Here is a 24,053-nt window from a genome sequence, read left to right on the forward strand (position 1 = left end):
CGGTCTCGGAACCCCGGGGCTCCCCCCAGCTCCCCATCAAATGAGGGGCCAAGGCCTCGGATGGGATCAGGCGGGGGCTCAGCCCAGCACCGTGCTGCCCGCAGAGCCTCCTCCAAACACCCCCCACCCTCCCACAGCCCCCAGACCCCCCCCTGCCCCCTACCAAGCCCCCCTTGCCCGGCCAAGGCTGCCAGCACCCCCTCGCTGCCAGGCTCTCCCCAGCAGCCACACGACATCACTGCGGGGCTGGGCACCAAAATTTTGGGGTGGGAGAAGCGCAAGCCTGGTGGCAAAGGTGGGGGGCGAGGGCTGGGGGCAGGGGGGCCAGGGCCTGACCCACACACAGAGCACAGGAGCCAAGATGAGCGCAGTTTGGTGTTTATTTGCTGCAGATCCTCAGCACTACTTTACAAGGCCGTGGCAAAAAAAAAAAAAAAAAAAAAAAAAAAAAGTTAGAATAAAAAATGCTGCCACACCCCACCCTCCGGAGAGGCCTCTGCACGGAACGACCCCAACATACAAAATAATCTAAAAGGAGAAAACTATACAGGAATATTTACACCTCTGATAAATAGACTAATACTGATCCGGGCGTCTCCCTCCAGACCCTGTGCGGGGGGAGCAGGACAGGGCACGGCGCTTGTGGGGCAGAGGCGGGGGCACAGCCCCGATGGGCACAGCCCCAATGGGCACAGCCCCGTGCTCGGTGCAGCCCCCGGGCACGTCGCCCCCCTGCTCAGGAGCCACCCCTGGCGCAGGGCTCGTGGCTGTGAGCTGTGGCAGGGCAGGGCCAGGTCCGCGGCACCGCGGCACCGTGACAGTGACGACCTCCCTGCGCCCACGGGGCACGGCCGGGGGGCTCCAAGGCAGCAGCGTGGGGGAGCTCAGCACAGACCCAGGCCCGCTACAACGAGGGCCACGAGTCCTGCCTCCGCGGGGCTGTGCCCACCACCCTGGGGCTGCCACCCAGCACCCCAGTGCCTGCAGCACCCCAAAACCGCCAGCTGCTCACCCGCACCGTGGGGCACCCCAAGTGCTTCAGGAGACACGAGTGCTGGGGGGACACAAAAGCACGTCCCCAGCACTGGGTCCCCCCGGGGCCCTCCCCCGAGCCAGGCTCCCCTCCCTCCTGTCCAGTTGCCCCCTCGCCAGTGCCCAGGGCTGGAAGTTGCCACCCGGGGGAACCCGGAGCAGGAAGGGTGCCCGACGGCCCCGCTGCCCAGCCCGGTGCCCGCAGGCAGCATTACCACCCCACAGCCCACCGGGGAGCAAGCAGCGGGGACTCCCCGCGCACACGGGTGTCCCACCTCGAGCCCAGCACTGCCTGGAGGTGAGACGGTGGCACTGGGGCCAGAGCCACCGGAACGCCCTTGCCCCTTCCCTCCCCCCACGGTAAAGAAACTGCGAAGCTGAAGCTGGGTCCTGGCACCGCGGGCCGGGCTGCAGCCCTCCGGGAAGGGGAGATGCTCGCGCTGACGGGGGCACGGCGGTCCCGCAGGGCCAGCGGGGGCTGCTAGTGTCTCTTGGTGGAGGACACCTTCTTCTTCCTGGCGGCCAGCATCTCATAGAAAGGGTCCCGGCTGATCGCTGCCCTGGCAGAGGGAACAGGGCTGGGGTCAGCCACGCAGCCGTCCTGCCCCGAAGGGTCTCAGGAAGGCCCCTTTGTGCCCCTCGGGGAGCCCGCTGCCCCCCTGCCTTGTGGGGTTTCCCAGGATGTGCTGCCCCCACCCCAAATCCAGGGGACGGTTCCCACCACGTCCCTGCCCAGCGCTGTGCCCCCCCCGAGCACTCACTTGATGCACTTGATCCACTCCTCCTTCTCCTCGGGCGTGGGGGCCGAGATGCGGTACACGGTGTGGTTCCCCTCCACCACCCGCCCGTCTGCCTCCGTCTTGCAGGCCTTGATCACCTGGTCCTTGTTGTCGGGGATGTAGAGCTCGAAGCAGTTCTGGGGTGGAAGAGACCCCTCAGGGACAGCCCCCAGGGCAGCGGGGACCCCCGGGCACCCCGAGGCAGGAGGGACGAGGCAGAGCACTGGGGCTGTGGGTGCTCCCTGGCACCCCCCTGCAGCAGGACAGGGACACCCTGACACCCCCAGGCGTCCCCTGCCACCAGCCCCAGATGCTGCCCCAATGGGCAGCAACCCCATGGGGCCCTCCTGCCTCTCCCTGCCTGCTCCTGACCCCCCAAAGCACCGAGATGCTCCTTCCAGCCCCAGGGGACCCTGCCGGGCACTCACGGGCTTCTTGGAGTCCTCCACCTCGCGGATGCTCAGGTTCTCCAGGGGGATGATGCCACGGGGCTCTTTATCCTGGGGGGGCCAAGCAGAGGCTTCAGTCGCAGGCCGGACACCTCCAACCCCTCCGTGTGCACCACGAGGAAGGGCTGGGAGCTGCCAACACCCCCGTGCACAGGCACCGAGTGCTGCTCGCCCCCCGGCCCCCTGGCGCAGCACCCTCCCTGCCCCAGCTCAGCACCCCACACGAAGGCCACTGACCGTGGTGTACTCGAAGTAGTAAAGGCAGTTGTCGGTCAGGATGAACCAGCGCCGCTTCCACGTCTTCACCCTGCCTCCTGGGAGCAGAGAGAGCCGTGTTGGGCACCGCCGGGCTGCGGCACGGCGAGGCCGGGCCCGCGCGGACACACACAGGCAAGCAGCGGGCGCCGGGGCGCAAGCAGAGCCAGGCAGCCCCGTGGTGCCGGGGCGCAGCAGCAGCAGGCAGCACACAGCACGCCGGGCAGCGCACGAGCAAGAGCAGAAAGCAGGCGGATGGGGATGGAGGCGGAGGGTGGCGGGAGGGCAGAGCCGGGCGGGGAGCGCGGTGCCCGGTCGCACCGATGGCACCGAGCTGTGCCAGGCGCCGGCTGCAGCGGGGGGCTCCGGGGGCGCACGGGGCTCCCGCCTGCACCGGCCACGCTCCCACTGCTGTCCCCAGCCCAACGCTGGGCAAAGCAGGAGCCCGGCGTGCAGGTTGTGGGCTGCGGGGAGCTCCACAGCCAGCGCTGCCAAGGAGGAGCTGCTCCCCTGCGCTCGGGGACTGCTCCCAGCTGAGCCCGGCTCCCCTCCGCCACGCTCCGGCCGGCACAGCGGCACCGGCTGCTCTGCTCAGCGCCGCGGGCTGGGCACCCAGGCCATGCTGCTCAGGGTGGGCACAGGCGCAAAGCAGCAGGGTGTGCACAATGGGCTCGTCTCCCCCACCCCGGCTGTGTCTGCAGGACAGCCCTGCCTCGCTGCCCCTCCGTGCCACCTTACCTCCCAGCCCTGCACCTGGCCCAGCCAGAGCCCCTTGCTGGGGAAGGTTCACCCCAGTCCCTGCCCTACAGCCAGGCTGAGACCAGGCTTTCCTAGAAGGACGAGGCTCCCTGCCCTCCTCCAGCCAAGCCCACCCCCCAAACCCCTGGGCTCGATGCCCCCCAGCCCCCAGCCCTCCTAAGGAGCTCCAGCTCCCCCAGGCCCTCCTCCAGGCTGCATCCTCAGCAGGGCTGTGGGTGGAAGAGCCGCATCACAGCAGCTCTGGAGGAGGAACCGTATGGCACCGAGAGGCAGCGCAGCCCCAGATTCAGCACTCCCAGCACCTCGGGGCTGCAGGCGGCCGAGCCGGGGCCGTGCCCAGCTCTGGGACAGCCGCACGGGGCACCGCGCGTGGCTCCTACCTGCTCCCTGCACCCAGCCAGCTCCAGGTGCTCCGTGTCCCAGGCTGGGCCCTTCCTGGGCGCCCCCCAAACACCCCAAACCCGGCCCCATCCCTTGCGGTGCCGGAGACGCAGACCCGCTGCGGCAGTGCCGAGCCACCCGCAGGCGCAGGGAATCGCCAGGGGTGGGTGGCCCGGGCAGCACCCGGGCGAGGAGCGGCCGTGGCCCCGTCTGTCCCCGGGCTCTGGCGTTTGCCCTGCGGGACCGGGGCAGGGGAAGGGCCCGGCAGGCCTCGGGGAGCGTTCGGCATCGGCGGGGACCGGCAGCCCGGCACCCTGCCACGGCGGTGGTGGCGGGCATGGGGCTGTCCCCTCGGCAGGCAGGGTCCCCCGGGCAGCGCGGTGGTTAGCAGCAGCAGCAATGAGACTAATCGCCAGCAATTAAAAACGAAAAGGAAACGAAGCCCCAGAGGCATGAGCAGAGCAGGGGATAGGGGTACGTACCTCCTGGAGTTGGGGGCAAGGAAAGGAAGAGCCAAAATCATGGAAACATACAAATGAGGGAGAAAAGAAAATTAAAAAAAAAGGAAAAAAAAATAAAAAAGAGGAAACCCCGAAGAACCCCCCTCACCCCGCGCAGGGCCACGCATGGCAGCGGGGCAGGGCTGCAGCAGGGAAGCCCAAAGGGGCCGGGCCGCTGAGTTCCCTGGCTCTCTGTGGCTGTGTGGGATGGGGGGGCCCAGCCCCTGCCCCACGGCCTCCCCAGGGGCTCTCAACCCGCCCACAGCCTCACCACCCCCTTACTGGGCTCGGAGGGGCTGGGGCCTGCTCAGGGACAGAAGGGACAGGGGCCTGGGGCTCTCCAGGGCCCCCCAACATGTAGCTGGGGCATGGGTGATGCCTCGTCTGGCACCGGGGCTGGCACGGGGCAGGGCTCCGTGCTGGGCAGGGATAAGGCCCCATTCCCATCACGAGGGGTGGTGGTAAGGTGAAAACACCCCCTGGTGAGAGGACAGAGCCCCCACCCCGGCAGGAGCCCCGGGAAAAGCCGCCTCCAGCCCCTGCTCCTGCCAGCACCCCCAGTCCCCTCTCCTTGCTCGACCCGGGCAGAGATCCCTAAGGAGGTGCTGAGATGAGAAGCCACGGGAGCCAGGGCGTGGGGCAGGCTCGTGGTCTGCGAGAGCTGGGCTGTGCCGCGGGGATGCCATGCACGCTGCCTGCATGTGGAGCTGGGATGCGGAGGTGATAATGCCGTGGGAAGGTGAGGCAGGGACCGGCCGCTGGCATGGAGGGGACGCAGCCTGGGGGCAGCTCGCCGTTCGCTCCCTGGGGCCTGCTCCGGCAGGACCCTGCTGTGCCTCGGTGCCGACAGGAGCCTCACCAGCCCCCTGCTCCCACACCAGGCCCTGGCACCAGCTCTCCCCCCCAGGGCTTGCTCTGAGAGGCAGAGCCCCCCAGGAACCCACCCGGCTGCGGCTCTGCTCCTGCTGCCCAGCCCAGGGAGAGCTGCGGGTGGGAGCTCTCCCTGCCGGCCCGCAGCCTCTCGCCCCTCTCGGGGCCGTGCTCCAAGGAGCCCATCCTGTGGGCAAGGTGAGCCGGGAGCATCGCGCCCCCACCCAGCCCCGTCCCCCAGCTGCACCCACCCGGCTGCCAGCACTCACCCAGCTTCAGGAGCCAGCCCTCCCGGTCGGGGTTGAAGAAGGTGTGGGTGAGGTCGTTGCCATCGTCCTCGGGGATTTTGAAGGGCTCGTTCTTGATGCTCTCATAGAGATTCTGGCACAAGGACACACGGGGTCACCTCTGCTCCCCCCCCCGAGCCCCGGGACAGCCCCGCTGCGCACCCCGGCCCTGAGCCCCTCACCCGCAGCAGCTCCTCGGGCAGGTCCCCCCCGTCGTTGATGCCGCGGTTCATGGCGATGAAGCGCTCCGCCGTGGGCTTGTCCTTGACGTTGGGGTTGTGCAGGCTGGTGTTCAGCATGATGATAGCAAAGGAGAGCACGTAGCAGGTGTCTACAGGGACAGAGGGGAAAATCAGCCTCAAGGCGGGGGGGGGCTGGGGAGTGGGGCCGGGCAGCTGCCCACCTGTGGACTGGAAGACGCCGGGGTTGCACTGGCAGTAGCGCTGGGCAAAGGCCTCCATCATCCGGTCGATCTTCTGCGCCTCCCCAGGCAGCCGAAAGCTCCAGAGGAACTGCCTGCGGAGTGAGGTGCCGCGCTGCTCCTGGGGCCCCCACACCCCCTGGCCACGCTCCCATCTTGCAGCCCCTGCGAGCCCCCTGCCCGCAGGGCCCCACTCCCGGCCCCAGCCCAGCCCCTGGCTCACCGCAGCGCCTGCACGAGGTTGAGGTCGGTGAACTCGTGCAGCTCCACGAAGGCGTGCAGGACTTGGATGTTGAACTCATCCCTGCGGAAACAAAGCCGCAGCACGAGGGGCACACGATCAGCCAGTCCTGTGACTGCCCGGCAGCCCCACGGCTCCCTGCTCTGCTCCAGACCCTGCTGGCCTTCGGGCAGGATCCCTGCGGCTCTGTCCTGCTCGTGGCCCCGCTGGTTTGCACACACCGGCCTCTTCCCAGTGCCAGCCACGGCTCCAACCACCCCGCTGCCAGCCCCGGTGCTCAGTGAGGTGTTGGCACAAGCTACTGGGACTGTGCCGGGGGCTGCCCAGAGAACCCCAGGGGCTGCCAGGTCCCCAAGCTGCCCAAAGCCCCGTGCACCTCTCGCCCAGGTAGTCCCCGATGGCCGTCTTGTTGAGGCCCTCCCCCTTGTAGAGGAACTGCGCGATGTCCTCGCACGTGTTCTTCAGCAAGTCGTTCTCGATCAGGAACTGGATGCCCTGCAGTGGTGCGAGAGGCGCGGCTCAGCCAGGGGGCACCCGGTGCACGGGGTGGCAGAGCTGCAGCGCTGCCCTTGCTGCCCGGAGCCCGGTGCCAGACCCCGATACCTTCTTAGGATCCATGTTGAACTTCTTCCTGCCCATGGCCACCTGCTTGTTCCTCTGCATGTTCTTCCTGCGGAACAGCACAGCCCTGAGCGCTGCGCACAGACCGGGCTCCCCCTGCCCAGCCCCTTGCCCTGCGTGGACTCAAATGGGAGCCGAGCTCTGTGGGCCAGGCCAGGCCCCCAGCCTCAAATTGGGCACAGCCTGCCCGGCGGGGATGCAGTGTAGGGCTCCGGCTCTGCCCCACCCCACAGCTGAGTGGCTGGGGCTGGTCCCAGTCTGCCAGGAGGAGCTGCCACAGCCTGTTTGTGGGGTCACCCCATGCAGGGCATCCCAATGGGTCCCCTTTGCATGGGGAGAGGCTGGAGCGAGCCTGGTGGGGCTCTGAGGACTGCAGCCTTCGTGCCCCAGTGGGGCCGGTGTGAGGGGGATTGGGAACGGTGCCACGAGACAGCTCCCACAAGGACCCCTAATCCCAGAGCGGCACCGCCTGCACCAGCCCAGAACAACAACGTCTCTGCGGCCAGACAGGGGGATGAGGCTTGGACAAACAGACTTTCGGAGGAACAATTCAGGCTGGAATCCTGCTGCTGCTCCACGGCATTAATAGTGCCTGGGAAAGCCACCGGCACCGGCACCCACGGGACGGGGCCACGCCGCTCAGCAGCTCCCAGGCCAAGGGGGTGAGCTCAGGGCTGGGCACGCTGCGGGAAGGGGCCCCGCCAGCTCCGTGCCAGCAGGGGACTCACCTCTCCTCCGTGGAGCCGAGGTTCTCGATCTCATTCGTCACTTCTGCTATCTCATCTTTCAGCCGCTGAGGGGAGAGAGCGTGCGCTGAGCCAGGAGCTGCCTCCCGGCCTCCCCGACCCCAGGCACCCCGGCAGCAGGCGGGGGGTCCCCACAGAACGGGGCTCGGCGGAGGCAGGTGCCAGCCCTGGGCCCCCCCAGCCCCCCACGTGCTGCCCCAGGCTGAACCCCCTCGCAGGGCACTTGGCAGAGGGGGGCTGGCTGTGCCCTGCTGCTAATTCCCTTGCTGCGTCTCTGTGCATGCAGGAAGGAAGAGATTCGGAGGTTAACGACATTACCCCCTAATCCCTTCAGATGGTGCTCAGCATATGGCAGTAATTAGCCTCTGCTGCCCTAATCACAGACGTGACTGACGAGTGTCCCAGATGAGCACTGACCTCGCAGCCACCGGCCAGGGCAGAAACACGGCCCCGAAACACGGCCCCTGCCCGTGCCACGGAGAGATCGACGCCCCGGGCCGCAGGGAACGGCGCAGGCGAGGGCTCAGCCCGGGCCTCTGCAGAGCACGAGGAAGGGCTGGGGCTGCCTCTGCCCTGCGGGACCCCCCCGTGCCCCCACACGGCTCCTGTCCCCTCCCAGGGCCCTCAGGAGGCAGTGCTATCGGGGTGGCAGATGACGGGCTCCCTGCAGCAGCTGCTCGTCGCGTGTGCCCAGCCCTCCCTGCCCTGCGCTTCCAGCAGCTCCAATTTTCTGCCCCAGAAATTCCAGGGGAGCCTGCACAGGCTGCAAGGAGTGGGGCTGGCGGGGAAGGGGATGGGGGCACGATCCTGATCCCAGCCCGGCACGGCTCTGGCATGGGCACTGTGGATCCCAGGCACTGCAGCCTGCTGGGCAGCCCCGGCCAAGGCAGCCTCTCCTTCTGCCTTGTCCCCATGCCCAGGAGCGGGGTAGGGGACTCGGGACACAGGGACGAGCCTGCGCAAGAGGCCACCTTGCCCAGGACAGCCAGGGATGGGGGAGCACGCACGGCAGCCCTGAGCACCGCACCTGAATGTCAGCCAGCAGCTCCTGCTTGCGGCGGCGGATGTTCTCCAGCTCCTGGCACTCCTCTGGGGTTAGGTCGCTGGGCACTGCGAGGGGACAGGGACAGGGACAGGTCAGCGCACACGGACCGTGGGAACCGTCCCCGTGCCGGGCTCCAGACCCGCACCCGTGCGCAGCTCCCAGTGCCCGCCCGGGGCTGGGAGGCTCCGTCAGCAGCGCCCCCGGCCGAGTGCCCCTGACGGCACGCCAGGAATGCGACGGGCACCACGCTCCCCGGGCCGGGCAGCGGCTGCAGCGGGGGAGCCTGGCCCGGCCGAGCCCTGCTGATTCAGCCAGCAGCAGCCGGCAGCGAGCCCCGGCCCCCGCTCCTCCCCGCAGCCCACCCCTGCTCAGCCTCCGTCCCAGCCCTGCAGGGACCTGGAGCTGCACCGGGCGAGCCCCAGAGAAAACCGGCTCCCAGCCGGCCCCTCCATGCTGAACCCCCCCTCCTGAGCTGGGGGCTGGAGGCAGAGCCCCCCACCAGGCGCTGCCTGCACGTGGTGACACCGCTGCCTTGCTGTGCCCCTCGGGAGCCGGACACCCCACAGCCCCTGCAGCCCCCGCAGCCCCCACAGCCGTGCGCTCCCGTCCCCTGTCTCACGCCGCAGCCCACGGGTGACATTCCTGGTGCTCCGCAGCGCGTGACCTCCTGCTTCAGCTGCTCCCGTCCCCAAGGTCACCCTGCTCCTCTGGCAGCCCCCGCCTGCCCCCCACCCTGCCAGCACGCTCCAGCAGCTTGCTCGTGCCCCGTGCCAAGGCCACAGGCAGGGCCCTGGTGTGCCACTGAGCTCCTCGCGCCCTCCTTCCCCCAGCTGCTGCGTTCCGCCAAGGCACCGGGTGCCACCGCAGTCTCCAGGCCCCCTCTGCCCCGTTTGCTCTGTCCCCGTGTCACCACCAGGCCCCGGCTCACCCCAGTGCTCTCCGGGGGTCCGCTGCTGGGGCCCCGTCCCTGTCCCTGCACCCTTGGGTGCTGTCCGCAGCCGCGCGTCACCCCCGAGCCGCTTCCCTCCCCGCGGGTGCCTCTGGGGCGGCCGCGCTCACGCAAAGCGAATCTGTGAGCTCAGCACTTTCCTCGCTCCGCTCGTGTTTTCTGCCGAGCTTCCTCCTTCGCAGAAATCCCCCGCTGCCGAGGTCAGCAACAGCCTCAGCTTGCGACACGACCCCCCCGGACTCGAGAACACTTCCCGATATTTTCGGTCCTCAACACATGGAAGCGTGACCCTGACAGCCCCCAGCCCTGGGTTCTGAGCTACCCACGTCCAAAACGCCGCGGGCTCTGCCCTGCCGCACACCCGGAGCCTCCAGCACAGCCCCCACCAGCGCCGGGGCGCGGAGCCGGTCCCACCGGGGCCCAGCCTCTGCTGCACGGCTGCAGCCGGCACCGACAAGCCGCAGCGTGCCGCGACGGGCCGGGACGGGCCCTGCTCGGAGCCACCCGCACAGCCCCGAGCCCTGCGCGGCCGCGTGGGAAGAGAAATTCGGTGCCAGACTGAGCCCCCCCCGAGCCCGCAGCGGGTGGGTGGGGGTGGGAGGGAGGCTGCAGCAGTGCAGGGACGTGCTGGCACGCGGCGGGCGCGGGGGAGCTGGGGCTGGAGCTGTGCTGCCTCCCTGCCCCCCCCTCCCTCCCCGCCGAGGGGCTGCGTGGGTCCCCTGCAGGACCCAGCCCCCCCCCCCCATGGGGACAAGCACTCGTGACCCTGGGCCAGCCGTGTCAGCAGCAGCAGCAGGAGGAAGAGAAACCCCAGGCACAGCTTCAGCTTCTCTGGGGAAGGAAGAGGGCGGCACCCCCTCCCCGCACCCCGTCCCCGCAGTGCCAGCAGGGTTCTGGGGGGCTCCTGAGCCTCACCCCCCAGCAGCCCAGCGGGGGGCTGCGGGGTGCGAGGGGACCCCACGTGCCAGACTGTCACACACAGGCAGGAGGCTTCCCAGCATGACACGGGGGGGCTGTGTGCCATCCCCCCACCCTCTGCTGCCTCAGCCCCCTGGCCCCCGGTGGTGAGGGGCCCACCAGGCTCCGAGCACAGCGCCTGCGAGCAGCAGCAGCGCACCCACCGCCCCCCCTGTGCCCAGCACCGGGCGCAGCCCCACCACCACCACCACCACCACCACCACCACCACCATGTGGGGGTCCCCGTGGCCTCCTTCCAGCCCCTCCCCACCCTGTGGCCGTGCTCACCGCTGCCCTGTGCGCTCAGGACCATGGTGGGGGGGACGCCTGGGGCCGGCTGTGCCGCCGCAGCTCGGAGCAGCTCCCAGGGGTGCGGGCACCTGCCCGCCCCGCGCCGCCCGGGCTGAGTCAGGGCCGCGCCGCGCCAATGAGCTCGGGGCCGCGCCGGGCGTCACCGCGGCACCGCCGCCACCGCCACCGCCCTGCTCCTGCCATGGCCGGCCCAGGGCCCCGCACGGCTCCGCCACCCCTTGGGTTGCTGCTGCCCACAGGCACCCGGAGCCAGCCCGGCCCTTCCTTCCTTGGGGGCCGCCAGGACGTGTGCGCCTTGGCACGTCTTGAGCTCGCTGTGGTCACGCTGGGGACCCCGCGCAGTGGGACCAGCACAGGACCGGGGGCAGGACCAGCAGCCCTGGGAGCGGTGTCGGTCCCCCTGGGGTGCCACCGCCGTCTCTCTGTCACCCCCAGCTCAGGGCAGATCCCCGCTCAGACTGCGCTGCTGCCCGCAGGACGGTGCCGAGGCAGGGGCTGGGGGCCCACAGGGCTGTGCCTGCAGCAGCAGAGCCCCCGGCACGTCGCTGTCCCGCTGTCAGCTGCCTGGAGAGGCCGCGTGAGCCTCAGCCACCTTGACTCAGCTAAATCCTGCTCCACAGCGTGAGATGGAAAAACAGCACCCGGAACACCGGCTACGGAGATCTCCCCGGAAAGCCTGGGAAGGAAGGGCCTAAAAAAAGGCTCCTGAGGCCTTTCAGCCCCAGCTGCGGAGCCACCCAGTCTCCTGCCGGCCGAGGGCACAGCTCTCACCCATGTCACGTCTGTCGAGCAGCCCCACGTCTCGGACAGACCACGGGGACACCCTGCGGGAAGGGGCTGCCCGTGGGGCCGGCCCCGGTGCAGCGGGGTGTCACCAGTGGGCTCGGCCGTGGCTGTGCTGGGGGGCTCCCGCTGCACCCCACTGCTGGGGGGGGGGCTGCGGGGCCCCAAGAAACTTCCTGCCCCCGCCTCGGCGCACCACATCCTGTTTTCACCGTGCTCTGTGCACATCCTGGGTTGCGTCAGCCCCGTCCTTCCCCAGACAGCCGAGGTGCGTCAGGAGAAGGGCTCGGGGTCAGGGGGCTCCACAAAGACCCTCCCAGGCAGCCAGGTCCAGCGCCGAGGGCTGGCCAGGGCCCTGCCCCCCCCCAGCACCCAGCTCCTGCACCCCACAGCCGCTGCCTCGCTCCCCACTAGTTCCAGGCTTGGGGGCCCAGCCATGGGGCTGGAGCACCACCAGGGCACACGACGTGGCCCACGAGCAGCAGCTTGGCCATGTCCACTCTCACTGAGCCACTGACACAGCCACGGCCTGGTCCTGCAGCCACGGTCCTGCAGCCCCGCATCGTGTGCTGCTCGCCCTGCCATGCACCTCACTCCCCCTCCACTCCCGCACCTCTCACCGTGCTCAGCCTCAGCGCAGGCAGCGCTGCCGCAGGGCTGCCGGGAGCTGCTCTCAGCCTGCGAGCAGGAGCCCAGGGACAGCAGCAGCAGCTCCCAGGCGCTGACAGCCCGCAGTGACAGCCCCGACCTGGGCAGGTTTCCTTTGGAGAGGGCAGCCACGCACGCTCCCCCCTGCTCTCAAGCGGGGCTGCAGCAAGGGCATCGCTCCGGCAGGGCTGGAGGCAGGAGGGGTGAGGGGCTGGGGCAGGATGGGGTTCGGTCCCACCGTGCTGTGTGCACCCCCTGGCTCTGCCGAGGGCTCCCCGGCTCTACCAGCACCGTGGGGAGCGCCCCGCACCCAGCTGTCCCTTGCGGGGGCCTGAGGCCGGCAGCGCGCGGGGGCGGCGAGACAAGCGGGACGCTCCGTGCCGCCGATGGCAGGAGCCATATGGAGCCGGAGCCACGGGCCCTGCCGTGGGGACGGGGTCACTGCGGGAAGCAGAGGGCACGGGGCACCTACCTGCCTTGGTGGCCACTGAGGGGCACAGGAAGGCCTGGAAGCTGGAGGCGCAGAGCTCGCTGACCGTCCCCATGGCGCGCAGACCCCGAGTGGGGCAGGGGGAGCCCGGCGGGCACTGTGCGGCGCGGCGGCAGCTCCCTGCGGCCGGGACCCCGGGCAGCCCGAGGTGTCCCCGCTCTGTCTGGAGCAGGGGAAGGCGGCTCTGGCAGCGGGAGGCTCCAGCGGCAGGAGCCCACGCGCCCGCCGCAGCCAATCCCCGCTCCCTGCCCGCACAGGGGCCCGCTGGGGCGCACGGGCAGCGGCCGGCGGCTCAAAGCCACTTGGAGGACACGGAGCTGGGGAAGTTCATGGCAGCAGCCCCTGGGCCTGGGCTGCCTGCCCCCTGCCAGCCCCCGACCCCCACGGCGGCTGCCGGCGGGGTATTTTTAGAGCGGTTTTATCCCTCCGTATTAGAGCTTTAAGCATCCAGAGCCGCTGGTTGCGTAGCAACCTCCCCTGCATAAAAGGAAGGTGCATAAAGAGACACAACAGGCTGCAGCGAGGCGTGGGGAGCGGGGTGCTGCCAGGCCCCCGGCCACGGGGTGCTGGGTGCTGCCTGCTCCCGGCACAGCCCCATGGGGCCGAGCTGTCCCGCTCCGTGCTTGGGCAGCCCCCGGCGATGGGGCCGGGGCAGTGCGGTGCCGGTGCTGGAGCCGGTTCCCTGCTCCTGGGGTGCTGCTGCAGCAGGATCTTCGGCCCTGCCCCGAGCTCCCGGCCTCTGCATCCTGGCAGAACTGGGGGGCACCCTGCCGGCCCCGCTGCACCCCAACCCGTCGGCCCCACGGGCACCGAGCAGACCCAGCCCGGACAGCCAGCTCCTCCCTTCGCTCCGAGCAGAATTGATGCCCCGGCGGGGGCACGGCTGTGAGTAACAAACCCCAGCGCCTGGAGGGGCACGAGGCAGCGCCCTGCAGACACCCAGCAGCTGGCTGCCAGGCACAGGGAGCGCTGGGACGCGCTGAACCGGGAGGAACCTAAGCAGGACGGGATGGGACGGGTGGCGGGGGACGTGCAGGACACTGATCAGTGCCCCGGGAGGACACAGCACCCAGGCAGGGGGACCCCAGGCGCCAGGAGTGGCACGTGGCTGCGGATGGGTGGGGAGGGAGAACGCTGCTGCTGGGGCACGAGGGCAGCGAGGCGTTCACTGCGAGCAGCCTGCGCTGCTTCCCCTTCCCTGGGGCCGAGGCAGCCGCTGCCACAAGCCGAGGAAGGAAAAGGACGCGAGGAGCCGGAGGGACTCGGGCTGAGCCGGGCACGGGGGCAGCAGCTGGGGAAAGCCCCGCGGTCAGGGCAGCTGTGGGTGCCCAGCACATTTGGGGCAGGGCCGGGCTGTTTCCAGGCTGTGTGAGCTGGGTACCCAGCTCGTTCCTCAAGCCCTGCCCCAGGAAAGCCCCCAGCCTGCACCTGCCCCAAAACAGGGCTTGGGCAGAGCCCCCCTGCTGCCCCCCACACATCGCCCCAGGTGCCCCATGCAGCCCCCAGAGCTCAGCAGCGGGCACCGTGCTGCGTGCCCCAGGCATCGGGGCTGGAACAACGGCTCTGTGGGGCACTACGTGCACCCCAATGTGTGATTGCTGCGTGCCAGCACCGTGGCTCGGTGCGCTCTGCCCCCAAACACCTCAATCATCGCCTTCCCCACGGCGTTACCACCTTCGGAGCCCCGATGGCCCCAGCGCTGCGCTCTGGTCCCTGTGCTGCTGTCCCTGTGTTGTCCCCCTGCCTCCAGCCCAGACCCCACGGCTCTGCTGGGCTCTGCTGGGCTCGGGGGCTCCACGGGCCCCGGGTTTCACCAGCAGCGTCCCCGCTGCACCCTGCGAAGGGCCCCGCTGAGCCCGTGCCGGGGCACCTGCAGGGGAACGGGGCCAGGGAGGGTGGCAGCGGGTGAGGACCCCCCCCAGGAGGCACCGTGCAGCCGCCCCCCCAGCTCGGCCCCCAGCTGGGCATTGGCTGCGCGCAGCAATCCCTTAATTCCCTTAATCCCCGCCGCCCGTAATCCCCCGGGGGTGCGGGATTACCCCGGGGCCGGGCCCCAGCCGCACCAGGGCGCTGGGTGGGGGGAGAACGGAGCCCGCGGGGCCGCCACCGGGGCCGGGTCCCGGCCCTGACACCGGGGGGGGGGGGGCACCGGCCCCGAGCCCCTCACTGTGCCCCCGGTGCCCCCGCAGGGAGGGGACCCGCCGGGAGCCGTCCGGCCCCCCCGGTGCCCCGGGCACAGCCCCGCGGTGGGAGCCTCCCGGGGCTCGCTGCAGGCCCCGGGGAAGCTCCGGGAGCCGCTCCCGGGGCCGCTCCCGCTGCAGGGCCGCGGCCGGCAACGCCCGCGCAGGGCCGGGCCCGGCGCTTATCGCGGCCGGCAGCTCCCGGGCGGCACCGGGCGGGGCCCGGCCCGGAACCGACCGGGACCGAGCGGGGCCGGGGTCCCCCGGTGCCGTCCCCGCACCGCCGGGCTCCGGTCGCTGCCCCCCCCCAGCACCGATCCCGGTGCTACCGGGAGAACGGCGCCCCCCGCCCCGACACCGCCCCGCGCCCGGAGCCGCCCCGGGCGAATCCCGGCCGCAACCGGTGCCCCCCGCCCGGTTCCCCCCCCCTCTGACCGTAGCCCCCCGGCTCCCTCCTCCCGGTGCCCCCCCCCAGCCCGGTGCCCCCTCCCGGCCCCCCCTCTGACCGTAGCCGCCCTCCTCCTCCATTGCCGCCGCCGCCGCCGCTCCGGCCCCGCCCGCGTGACGGCGGCACCGAGGCCGCGCCGGGCGGCAGCGCGTGACGTCAGAAGGGGCGGAGCCACCCCGCACCAGGCCCCGCCCCTCCCTCCCCAAACCCCGCCCCCTCCCTCCAGGCCCCGCCCCCTCCCTACAGGCCCCGCCCCCAGCACTCTCTCGCTCTCAGTCGCGGTTTTATTGCGGGGGGGGGGCGGCTCCACGGGGGGGGGGGGGGGGGGGGGGCACGGTCCGGGGGCTCGGGCTGCGCCCCCCCCTCCCCCCAAAAAAAGCCCCACGGGATAGGGGAGGACGGGAGGGGGCAGACCCCCCCCCACACAGCCCCAGGGCACACGGGGGGGCGCAGGCTGCCTGCAGCGGGCACGGCCCCGGGGTCCCGGGGGGCGGCAGGAGGGGGCTCGGGGGGCCCAGCAAGGACAGCTGGAGGGGGAGGCCCGGGGGGGGTCCCAGGCTTGGGGCTGGGGAAGGCACAGCAGGGCCAGGGCCCCCCCTGCCCACCAGCAAGGCAGAGCCCCCCCCCCCAGAGGTCCTGGACAGAAGCCCCCCCAGCCCCCAGGGCTGCAGGGACCCCCAACCGGGGGGGGGGGGGGGGGGACGACTCAGGAGCTGCCCAGGGCTGGGGCTGCACCGAGCCCCCCTGCAGCAGCACCCACCCGGGGGGGGGCCCTCACTGCAGGCCAGACCCCCCCGGCCCCCCCCCCAGCCCCAGGGGGGGGGCAGCAGTTCCAGGACCCCCCCACGCTGCTCCTCAGGGCCGGACCCGGCGCTGCTCCATCGGCACCTGGGGGGAAGCAGCAGCAGCGTTAGCACCCCTGGGGGCAGAGCTGCCCCCCCCCAGCCCCCCCAGCAGCCCCCCCAGCAGCCCCCCCAGCCCACCTCAGAGCCGGTAGCTGAGGCTGGCCACCTTGGCCGGGTGCGTCACGGCCCAGAAGTTGCGCCTGCTCTGCAGCTGCTGGAAGGGGTTGAGGTGGCGCCGCCGCTCCCGCCTCAGCTTCTTCACCTTCTTCACCTGTGCAGGGGGAGGAAGGCTCTGGGGTCAGGACTGGGGGTGGGGGGGGGGTCCTGCAGCCCCCCACCACCCCCGGGGGCACAGCCAGTGCTCACCTTCCCTCGGTCGAACTCCTCGTCCCACTCATCGATGACGGTCTCGCTGCGGGCCCAGGCCGCGTCCCGGATGGCGTCCTGGCTGACAGCCGACAGCTCGCCCCCCCACGTCAGCACTGCAAAGAGACCCCCCCTCAGCACGGGCAGGGCCCCGGGCTCCTCGCTGCCACCTCCCCCCCCATGAACACACAGCACCTGGCTCCAGGAGCCCCCCCATGGCCGCTCTGCCCCCATCTGGGGCAGGACCTGGGGGCTGCGTGCCCCCCCCCAGACCCCCCAGGTGCGGTACCTTGCTTGCCGTACGCCTTGTCCAAGGAGTTCCTGAGCAGCTCCTGCACCACGCTGCGCTCCTGGCTGCGGGGGGGGCTGCCAGGGCCAGGGCTGCCCCAGGCACCCGCTGCTGCTGCAGGAAGAGCAGGGGGTGAGGACCAGCTGGGGGGGGACACCCTGCATCACCCCCCCCCCAAGGACCATTCCCATGGGGCAGGGGCACGGGGCCGTACCTGGGGTGCTGGGGGCAGCCGCCAGCTCCGCGGGGGGGCTGCCCAGGCTTTCCCTGTGTTTGCGCTTGCGATGCTCGCTCTCTGCAGGGCCGGGGCCTGGGCTCTGCTGCTTCGGCTGCCAGGGCTCTGCCTCGGCCCTCCTGGAGCTGGGGAGGGCAGCAAGGCTTAGCTGGGCCTGGGACAGCCGCGGGGAGGGGGCAAGAGGAGCAAGGAGCCCCTGCCTATGTGCTCAGCGCCCCCCGACCCCCCGTCCCCTCACCTGCCCGAGGGCAGCGTCCCGAGGCAGCGCTCCTCCATCTCCTGCAGCCGCCTCTTCTTCTTCTTCTTCTTGGGCGGGGGCACAGGCTCCGTGCCCGGGAAGCAGCTGGGGGCTGATGTTTGCTGCTTGGGGCGGCTCTGCTGCTCCTCCCGGCCCCCACCACCATCCACAGCGGCCGCCCCCCTCCCCGCAGGGGACAGCGAGCCCTCCTGAGCCACGTTCCTCCTCTTCTTGGGGGGGCTGCAGGCTTCGTCCTTGCCGTTCACAGCCAGAGCGCAGGGGCTGCCGCCTGCTCCAGGGTGCTGCTTGCGATGCTTCTTCTTGAGGGGAGCGGGGGGGCTGTGGCCGGGCCCGTGCTCCCCGCCGCAGGCAGGACGGGGGTGCGAGGAGGGGGCCGTGGAACCGTTGGTCAGGGGGGAGGCCGGGAGCCGAGGGGCTGAGCTGGGGGCGAAGCTGAAGGTGGGCTTTTCGGGGGTTGGCAGTTTGAGAGCAGATGAGGACAGCCTGAGGGACAGAAAGAGAGGCTGACGTGTTCGGAAAGCCAAGGCAGGAGCAGGAGCCCCCCGCTGCCTCCCCACCCGAGGTGCACAGGCACCCAGCGGACACCACCTGAGCCATGAAGCCAAGAAACCCGAGGCAGAGCTGCTCCGGGGCAGCTGCAAGCGCAATTAGGAAGGAGAGAGCGCTGCCATGGCACAGGGTGCAAGGGAGCCCCAGAACAAGATCCAGACCGGGCTGGTGCCTCCCGATGCCATGGGACAGTGACACACGGGCAGAACCTGCGGAGAGCCTGCCTGCCTTGTGCCAAATCAGAGAAACCGCCCCGCTCCTGGGGCTCAGAACGAGCACCGACAGCCCGGGGACGAGGGGCGCGGGTGCCAAGGTGCCCCCGGCCAGCTGCAACACGGGACCAGCACTGCAGGACCAGCTCCAGGACCAGCTCCAGGGCTGCCGCTGGCTTCGGTGTTGTGGGGGAGTCCGGGAGCCCCCCCCGTGCGCTTACCTGGGCTTGCCGAGAGGCCAGGGAGAGGAGTCGGGGTGGGTGGTGGTCGTGGGGAAGGAGAGGCCGGCGGGTGGCGGGTGAGGCTGCGCGCGGCGGTCACTTCCGCTCGCCCTCCGCGGGGTGCTGCCCTGCAGTTATCGACATAAATAAAAACTTGGTGGTCTAACGAAAAAGGTTTCCGAGAGCCAAGAGGAGAAAATAAAAAGGGGAGCCCAGAGAAAGGGGAGGGGAACAGACACAGACGGGGGGAGGAAAGTGGGGGGTGGTAGAAGAAGAATCAGAAGTGTTCTCAGTTAGAAGCACAAAGGAAAAAAGGAAGGAAGGAAATTTAAAAAGCACAAAAACCCCAGCACGACGCCCCGGGCTGCAGGGCAGCACCCAGGGACCCCCCCCCACGCCATCGGCCGGGCAGGGGCAGCCCTGCAGCTGGAGAGCCGCAGGTCCCCCCCACCCCGCCGAGATGCGCCCGGCAGCGGGACGCGCTCCCTCGAGCGAGGAAGGAGGGAAGGAAGGAGCTGCTTCCCTGGGGGGCTCGGGGACACCAACCCTCCGTCAACAGCAGCAGGGGCCTGGCCCCGCGCCCTGCCCCAGCAGGGGGGCAGGAGCCAGCCCTGGGACCGGGGGCTCTCCCACACCAACCCTGGCTTCATGGCCCCACGCCTCCCTGAGCACGCGCACCCAACGCAGGGAGCACCCGGCACCCGCTGACACCCCCAGGCCCGGACTCACCTTTTTGGCAGAGAGTGCCAGCTTCTTGGCCGGGGGCGGTGACATGGTGCTGCCCGGCTCCCCCGCCGCGCTGCCCAGCTGCGAGGATTTCGGTTTCACCACCTTGGAGTCTTCGGGGCCGGCGGGCTCGGCGGGGAGCTCCGCGCCACAGTCCGTGTCCTCAGAGGGGCAGAAGCCTCCTCCCGCTGCGGTTTTGGCTTTCTGGGGCGCCTTGGCCGGGTCCCCCGCCGCGCTGTGTGCCGGGCTGGTGGTGCCGCTCCTGCAGGAGCCCCGCTCCGGAGTGCCAGGGCCGGGCTGTGGCGAGGCGGGTGGCTGCTTGCTGTCCCCAGAGCTCTGCCGGGGCAGATCCGCCGCAGGCCTGGCCGTGCTGCCGGGGCCCTGAGCTGCCCTGGGTGCCTGAGGCTGCTGCGGGGAGGACGGCGGCTTCTTGGGTCTCCGGGTCACATCCTCGGTGGGCGCTGCGGCTGCCTGGGTGGCTCTGAGGGGCAGCTTGGGTGACGGGGACGCAGCGGGTGGCCTCGATGGGGTGCATCCGTTCAGCAGCTTCGGCCCCGTGCCCGGCGCACCGCGGGCCACCGGGACCCCGATCTCCTCTGGCCCCGGCAGCTTCTTGCCCGGCAGCACCTCCGGTCTCTGGGCGAGGAGGAACGGGGAAGTTCAGTGGGGACAGGCTCCGGGGACATGGCGACGCTGCCCCCGCTCCCTTGGCAGGCTGGGTGCCACGGGACCCTCCCCAGGGCCTGCTCCTCGGCCCCTGGGACTCACCCGGCCCAGCAGCGGTGACGGCAGGGGCCCGTTGGTTGAGCTTTTCCTGATCTGGTCAGAGACGGAGGCTGGGCGGCTGGGCAGGCTGCAGCTGGCTTTGGCAACGGCTCCGTCTGAGCCCTTCCTGGGGCTGGGGATTCTGGAGAAGGCAGAGCACAGGGGTTAAAAACCAGGGGGCTCGTCTCAGAGGCGTACAGCAGCAGCAGGAGGCAGCAGCTCAGAGGCACTGACATGCTCCTCATCCACACAGGACCCCTGACCAGCCCCAGACCTCTCCCCCCACGCCTGTCCCAGCCCGTGCACCCCACAACACGGGGCACACGCTGCCGGCCTGGCCCCACAACACAGGAGAGCCGCCGAAGGGCAGGGTGCGGGGCCAGGCGGCGCAGGGCACCTCACCTCAGGTAGAAGAGCACGTAGGCCTGCTGGTTGAGGACCACCTTGATGTTGCTGCAGTGGACCAGGGAGTCGTTCATCTGATACCACTGCCCGTTGCTGGCCTGAGGGAGAGCAGGGGGGGGTCAGGCCCTGCCCAGGGCCCCCCCGGGCCATGTACACCCGCTGAGCACCCGCAGGGACCCAGGAGCGGAGCCAGAGGGGTGCCGGGGAGCAGCCCGGGCTCACCTTCACGTAGCAGTAGTAGTGCCCGGCGTGGCAGCTGTAGCCCGAGTGCACCAGCACCGCGTACAGCCCGTACATGACGGGGTCCCCGTTGTTCTGAGACATGTAGGGCCGGATGTTCAGGAACTCGGGGTACCCCACGTCCTGCGGGGAGAGGGCATCTCAGCAATCTTCCTTGCCAGAGCAAAAGCAGCTCCGGCTGCCCTACGGGCTCATCTCTCGAAGGAGGGGACCCAGCACCGCTGGGGAAAGGCTGCTGGGCTGCGGCTCAGCTCAAGCTGTGCACGGGACCCCTCACAGGACCCCTCACAGGACCCCTCACGGGACCCCTCATGGGACCCCTCACGCCGCTCTGGCCAGCAGGGCCTCGGGCTGGGGGCCCGCCGAGCTCTCACCTTTGTGATTTTGCCTCCGCTGAAGTTAGCAAAGCGTTTCAGCGAGAGCGTGAGGACGTTGGAAGCCCGGTGGATGGTGAAACGTTTGCTGGCTGGGACCTTCTTCTTGCACCTGTAGGGAAAGGGCTCGGGCTACACAAACTACTCCATCCTGACCGCTAGCCAGGGCCAAGGGGAAAACCCCATGGAAGTGGCCACGCTGACACCAGCTCACGGCCGTGAGGGGAGGCAGTGGGAGCAGGGACAGCTCCATCGCAGGCTCTGGGGCCTCATGTCCTGTGCCTCAGCCAGGGCTGCCCCCGCTCTGCAGCAGCCTCCCCCTGCTCCCCCCCGCAGGCTCCGTCCCCCCCGCAGCCCTGGCTCACCGGGCACACATGTAGGCGTTCTCCCCGCTCAGCACGTCTGACTTCACAAACAGCTCCAGCGCCCGCACGATGTTTGCAGCTTGCTGCAGGGACAGAGCAGAGCTCAGGGAACGGGAGGGCTGTCCCGCAGCCCCTCCAAGAGCAGAGCTCGTCCCACCCCACTGACGTACCCGGATCTCCAGCGCCACGTCCAGGTAGGGGTCGTAGGTGTCCGAGACGCTCTTGCACACTGAGCACTTCACTGCAAAGGAAGCAGCAGGGAGCACTCAGCTCTGCGCCCACAGCAGCTGCAGGGCTCCCCCCTCCTGGGCTGCAGGAATTCAGCGCCAGGCCCCCGCTGCGTGCCCGCAGCTGGCGGGGAGGCAGGCTGGCAGTGCCACCACTCGCTGGCACAGCGTCACCAGCCAGCTGCAAGCACTGGCTCCTCTGCTGGGTAACAACGAGCCAGGGGCCCGCAGCCAGCGGCTTCCTGCGCTGCCACAGCAGGGGCTGAGACCCACGGGCACAGCGGGAGCGTAGGGCTGCAGGTCTGGGTAATTCACTCCGGTTTTGTTATTCTCCCCAAAGATTCCTAGTGCCGTGCTCCTGAAGCCACGGACTCACCTCGGGAGCGCAGGTAGCCGCCGAAGATCTGGTGAACCAGCGTCGTGGCCTGGGTCTGGCGATCCAACCTGGGGAAGAAGCCACGGGTCTCACACCGTCCCTGCACAAGGGACACCCCTAAAGGGCCACCATGTCCCCAGGTGCTGCAGCAGCGGGCGCTCAGAGCCTGGTGCTGCAGACAGAGGCGATGCCACCGCACTGGGACTGAGGGCTCAGGGGAAAGCTGCTCCCCCATGGCCACCAACGGGGGCTGCACCATGCATCACACCCGGACCCCCCAGCAGCCACAGCACCTGGGGCCGCAGCACGGCCACCTCCCGCTGCCCCCCGGTACCTGGTGCAGCCGTTGAGGCAGGCCTTCTGCATGGCATCGATGGTGTAGCGCAGGAACTCGTGCGCGTCCTCCTGGCTGCCGAAGCGGAAATGCCGGGCGATCTCTGCAGGGACACAGCCGTCAGCCCCCGGCCTCCCGCGGCCACCAGCACCCCCCCAGCACGACCCAGGCAGGCTCATGCTGGCTGCAGGGGCAGCCCCACGTGGTGCCGGGGCACCCGGTCGGCTCCGTGACTCATCTCGGGAGAGCTCCCGCCGGGACCTGCCCCGGTCTGAGGCTCTGCTCATGCGTTAGTCAGCGCTGGTGAGCGCCGCTGTGGGAGGGAGGCTGCGGGGGGGTGGGGGGGGGCAGGCATCCTTACTCTTGAGGTCTCGGATGAAGGACACCGGCTTGATGGCGTTGCCGCTGTTGGCAAAAGCCTGGATCAGGTGATTCTGCATAACGCACATCATGCAGAAGCCTCCGTGGTGACCTGGAGCAGGAGGGGAGAAGAAAGGACGTTGGGAACAAGGCGGGAGGGATGGAGGCAGCGCAGGGGAAGGGGAATCTCTGCTCCGGTGCATGGGGGCACGACTGCGAGCCCTGCCGGGGAGCTCCCTGCTACAGCAGAGCGCGGGAGCAGCCCAGGTGACAGGGAGCAGGGTAGAGCCCGGGCTGGCACAGCCGGGGACACAGCACAAGGCACAGCGAACCCGACCACAAATGGCCCCACGCGGGCTGTGCTGTGTGCAGCCCCCAGCCCCCCCCATGGGACCCAGGGGTCCCAGCACAGCCACGAGGACACGGAGCTGCCCCGGCCCCGTGTGCGGGGACAGAGGGGGCATCCGGGGGATGGGAAGGCACAACCAGACCCCTGCACACCCACGGGCAGGGCTGCACGCAGGGGAGCTGAGCACAGCCCAGGACCGGGATGGATGAGCACTGCTCCCCCCCACCCCAACCCCCCCGGGGCCGAGCCCCCCACTCACAGGCGCGGCCGTGCTCCTTGGACAGCAGGTAGTTGGCGAGGGGCGGCGTGTAGGTGAGGCACTGCAGGGTGGCGTTGAGGAAGCACGTGTTGCCCAGGTTGTGCAGCCCGGCGCCCACCCGCGACACCCGCTCCCACCTCAGGGACAGGCGCTCGGCGGGGAACAGCACCTTCTGCGGGGCGGGGACCCCGTCCCCCGGCCCATGCTCACCGCCTGCGGGCACCGGGAGGGGGATGAGCGGCGGCGGGTGGGGGCACCGGGCAGCCCCCACACCCCCATCCCCCCGGTGCCCCCACATACCCTGCCTCCCGGGCGGCCCCTCGGGGGGGGCTGTGCGCTGTGGGGCGGGGGTCGGCCGGGGGGGGTTGAGCAGCAGGTACTTGCCCCGCAGCCCCTCCGGCTGCCCCGGGCCGCGGCTGGCGGGCTCGAACTCGATTTTCTGCAGCAGCACCTTCTTGGCCGAGGCGGCCAGCAGCCGGCCCAGCTCCGCGTCCTCGCCCTGCTCCCGGCGGCCCGGCTTCAGCGCCTCGCGGAGCTTCTCCACGATGGGCATGGCGGGGGCCGGGCTACGGGAGGGGGGCGCTCAGCGGGGCCCGGACGCGGCCTAGGCCCGGAGGGGGGGGGAGGGGGGGAGCCCGGGGCCGCCGCCGCCGCCCGCGACCTTCAGCAGCGGCGGCGCCGCCACCGCCCGGCCCCGGCCCCGGCCCCAACCCCGGCCCCGGCCCCCCCGCCACGTGCGGCCGCTACCGGCAGCTCCGGCCGGGACCGCGCAGCGACAGCGCCCGCGGCGCCTCCGGGCCCCGATCCCGATCCGGGTCCCGATCCCGCTCCCGGTGCCGGTCCCGCCCCCGCCGCCCCGGTCCCGCTCCCCCCCCGCCCCCCGGTCCCCGCGCACCATCCGGGTCCCGGCGGCCCGCACGTGTCACCGCCTCCACGGGGCGCTGCCCGCGGGAGCCCTTCCGGCCCCCAGGCCCCGCCCCTCCGGGGGGCGGGCACCGAGCAGGCCCCGCCCCCAGCGCGCGCAGCCGCCACCCGCGCCCCGGTACGGCCCCGCCCCCTCCCCCCGGAGCCCCGCCCCCCGCCCGGTGCCGCCCGGTGCCGCTGTCCCCGTTCGCTGCCGGTGGCGCGGGGCGCTGCAGGGCGG

At 70.8% G+C, this 24,053-nt stretch overlaps 2 protein-coding genes across 7 annotated transcripts; both read right to left on the bottom strand.

Annotated features, from left to right (window-relative positions):
- Positions 1-362: 362 nt before the first annotated feature.
- On the bottom strand, positions 363-15,352 carry CYTH1 (cytohesin 1). 4 transcript variants are annotated; one of them, XM_038165447.2, is made up of 13 exons: positions 15,212-15,352; positions 8,369-8,451; positions 7,324-7,388; positions 6,578-6,644; positions 6,351-6,469; positions 5,957-6,037; positions 5,716-5,828; positions 5,495-5,643; positions 5,295-5,406; positions 2,498-2,574; positions 2,240-2,311; positions 1,794-1,948; positions 363-1,592 (listed from the first exon to the last, which is right to left on the bottom strand). In XM_038165447.2, the coding sequence occupies exons 1-13, from the start codon at positions 15,231-15,233 to the stop codon at positions 1,514-1,516; spliced, it is 1,194 nt and encodes a 397-aa protein (XP_038021375.1). In that variant the 5' UTR covers positions 15,234-15,352; the 3' UTR covers positions 363-1,513. The 4 variants fall into 4 exon arrangements, with proteins under 4 accessions (XP_038021375.1, XP_038021373.1, XP_038021374.1 ...); XM_038165445.2 differs by lacking the exon at positions 15,212-15,352 and adding an exon at positions 12,508-13,414; XM_038165446.2 differs by lacking the exon at positions 15,212-15,352 and adding an exon at positions 10,581-10,821 and having other exon boundaries at positions 2,498-2,576; positions 5,294-5,406.
- Positions 15,353-15,512: 160 nt separating this feature from the next.
- On the bottom strand, positions 15,513-23,911 carry USP36 (ubiquitin specific peptidase 36). Of its 3 annotated transcripts, none has more exons than XM_038165449.2 (20): positions 23,805-23,911; positions 23,210-23,475; positions 22,910-23,122; positions 22,303-22,413; positions 21,942-22,044; positions 21,608-21,675; positions 21,175-21,245; positions 21,005-21,087; positions 20,640-20,751; positions 20,248-20,388; positions 20,023-20,123; positions 19,624-19,762; positions 18,859-19,491; positions 18,130-18,257; positions 17,127-17,630; positions 16,868-17,013; positions 16,654-16,764; positions 16,365-16,480; positions 16,137-16,269; positions 15,513-16,041 (listed from the first exon to the last, which is right to left on the bottom strand). In XM_038165449.2, exons 2-19 carry the CDS (start codon positions 23,460-23,462, stop codon positions 16,138-16,140), a joined length of 3,165 nt encoding a protein of 1,054 aa, XP_038021377.1. In that variant the 5' UTR covers positions 23,463-23,475; positions 23,805-23,911; the 3' UTR covers positions 15,513-16,041; position 16,137. The 3 variants fall into 3 exon arrangements, with proteins under 3 accessions (XP_038021377.1, XP_038021379.1, XP_071881865.1); XM_038165451.2 differs by having other exon boundaries at positions 15,514-16,041; positions 16,654-16,767; XM_072025764.1 differs by lacking the exon at positions 23,210-23,475 and having other exon boundaries at positions 15,515-16,041; positions 16,654-16,767; positions 23,805-23,890.
- Positions 23,912-24,053: the final 142 nt, after the last annotated feature.

Source organism: Anas platyrhynchos, chromosome 19, assembly GCF_047663525.1.
Source record: "Anas platyrhynchos isolate ZD024472 breed Pekin duck chromosome 19, IASCAAS_PekinDuck_T2T, whole genome shotgun sequence".
NCBI lineage: Eukaryota > Metazoa > Chordata > Aves > Anseriformes > Anatidae > Anas > Anas platyrhynchos.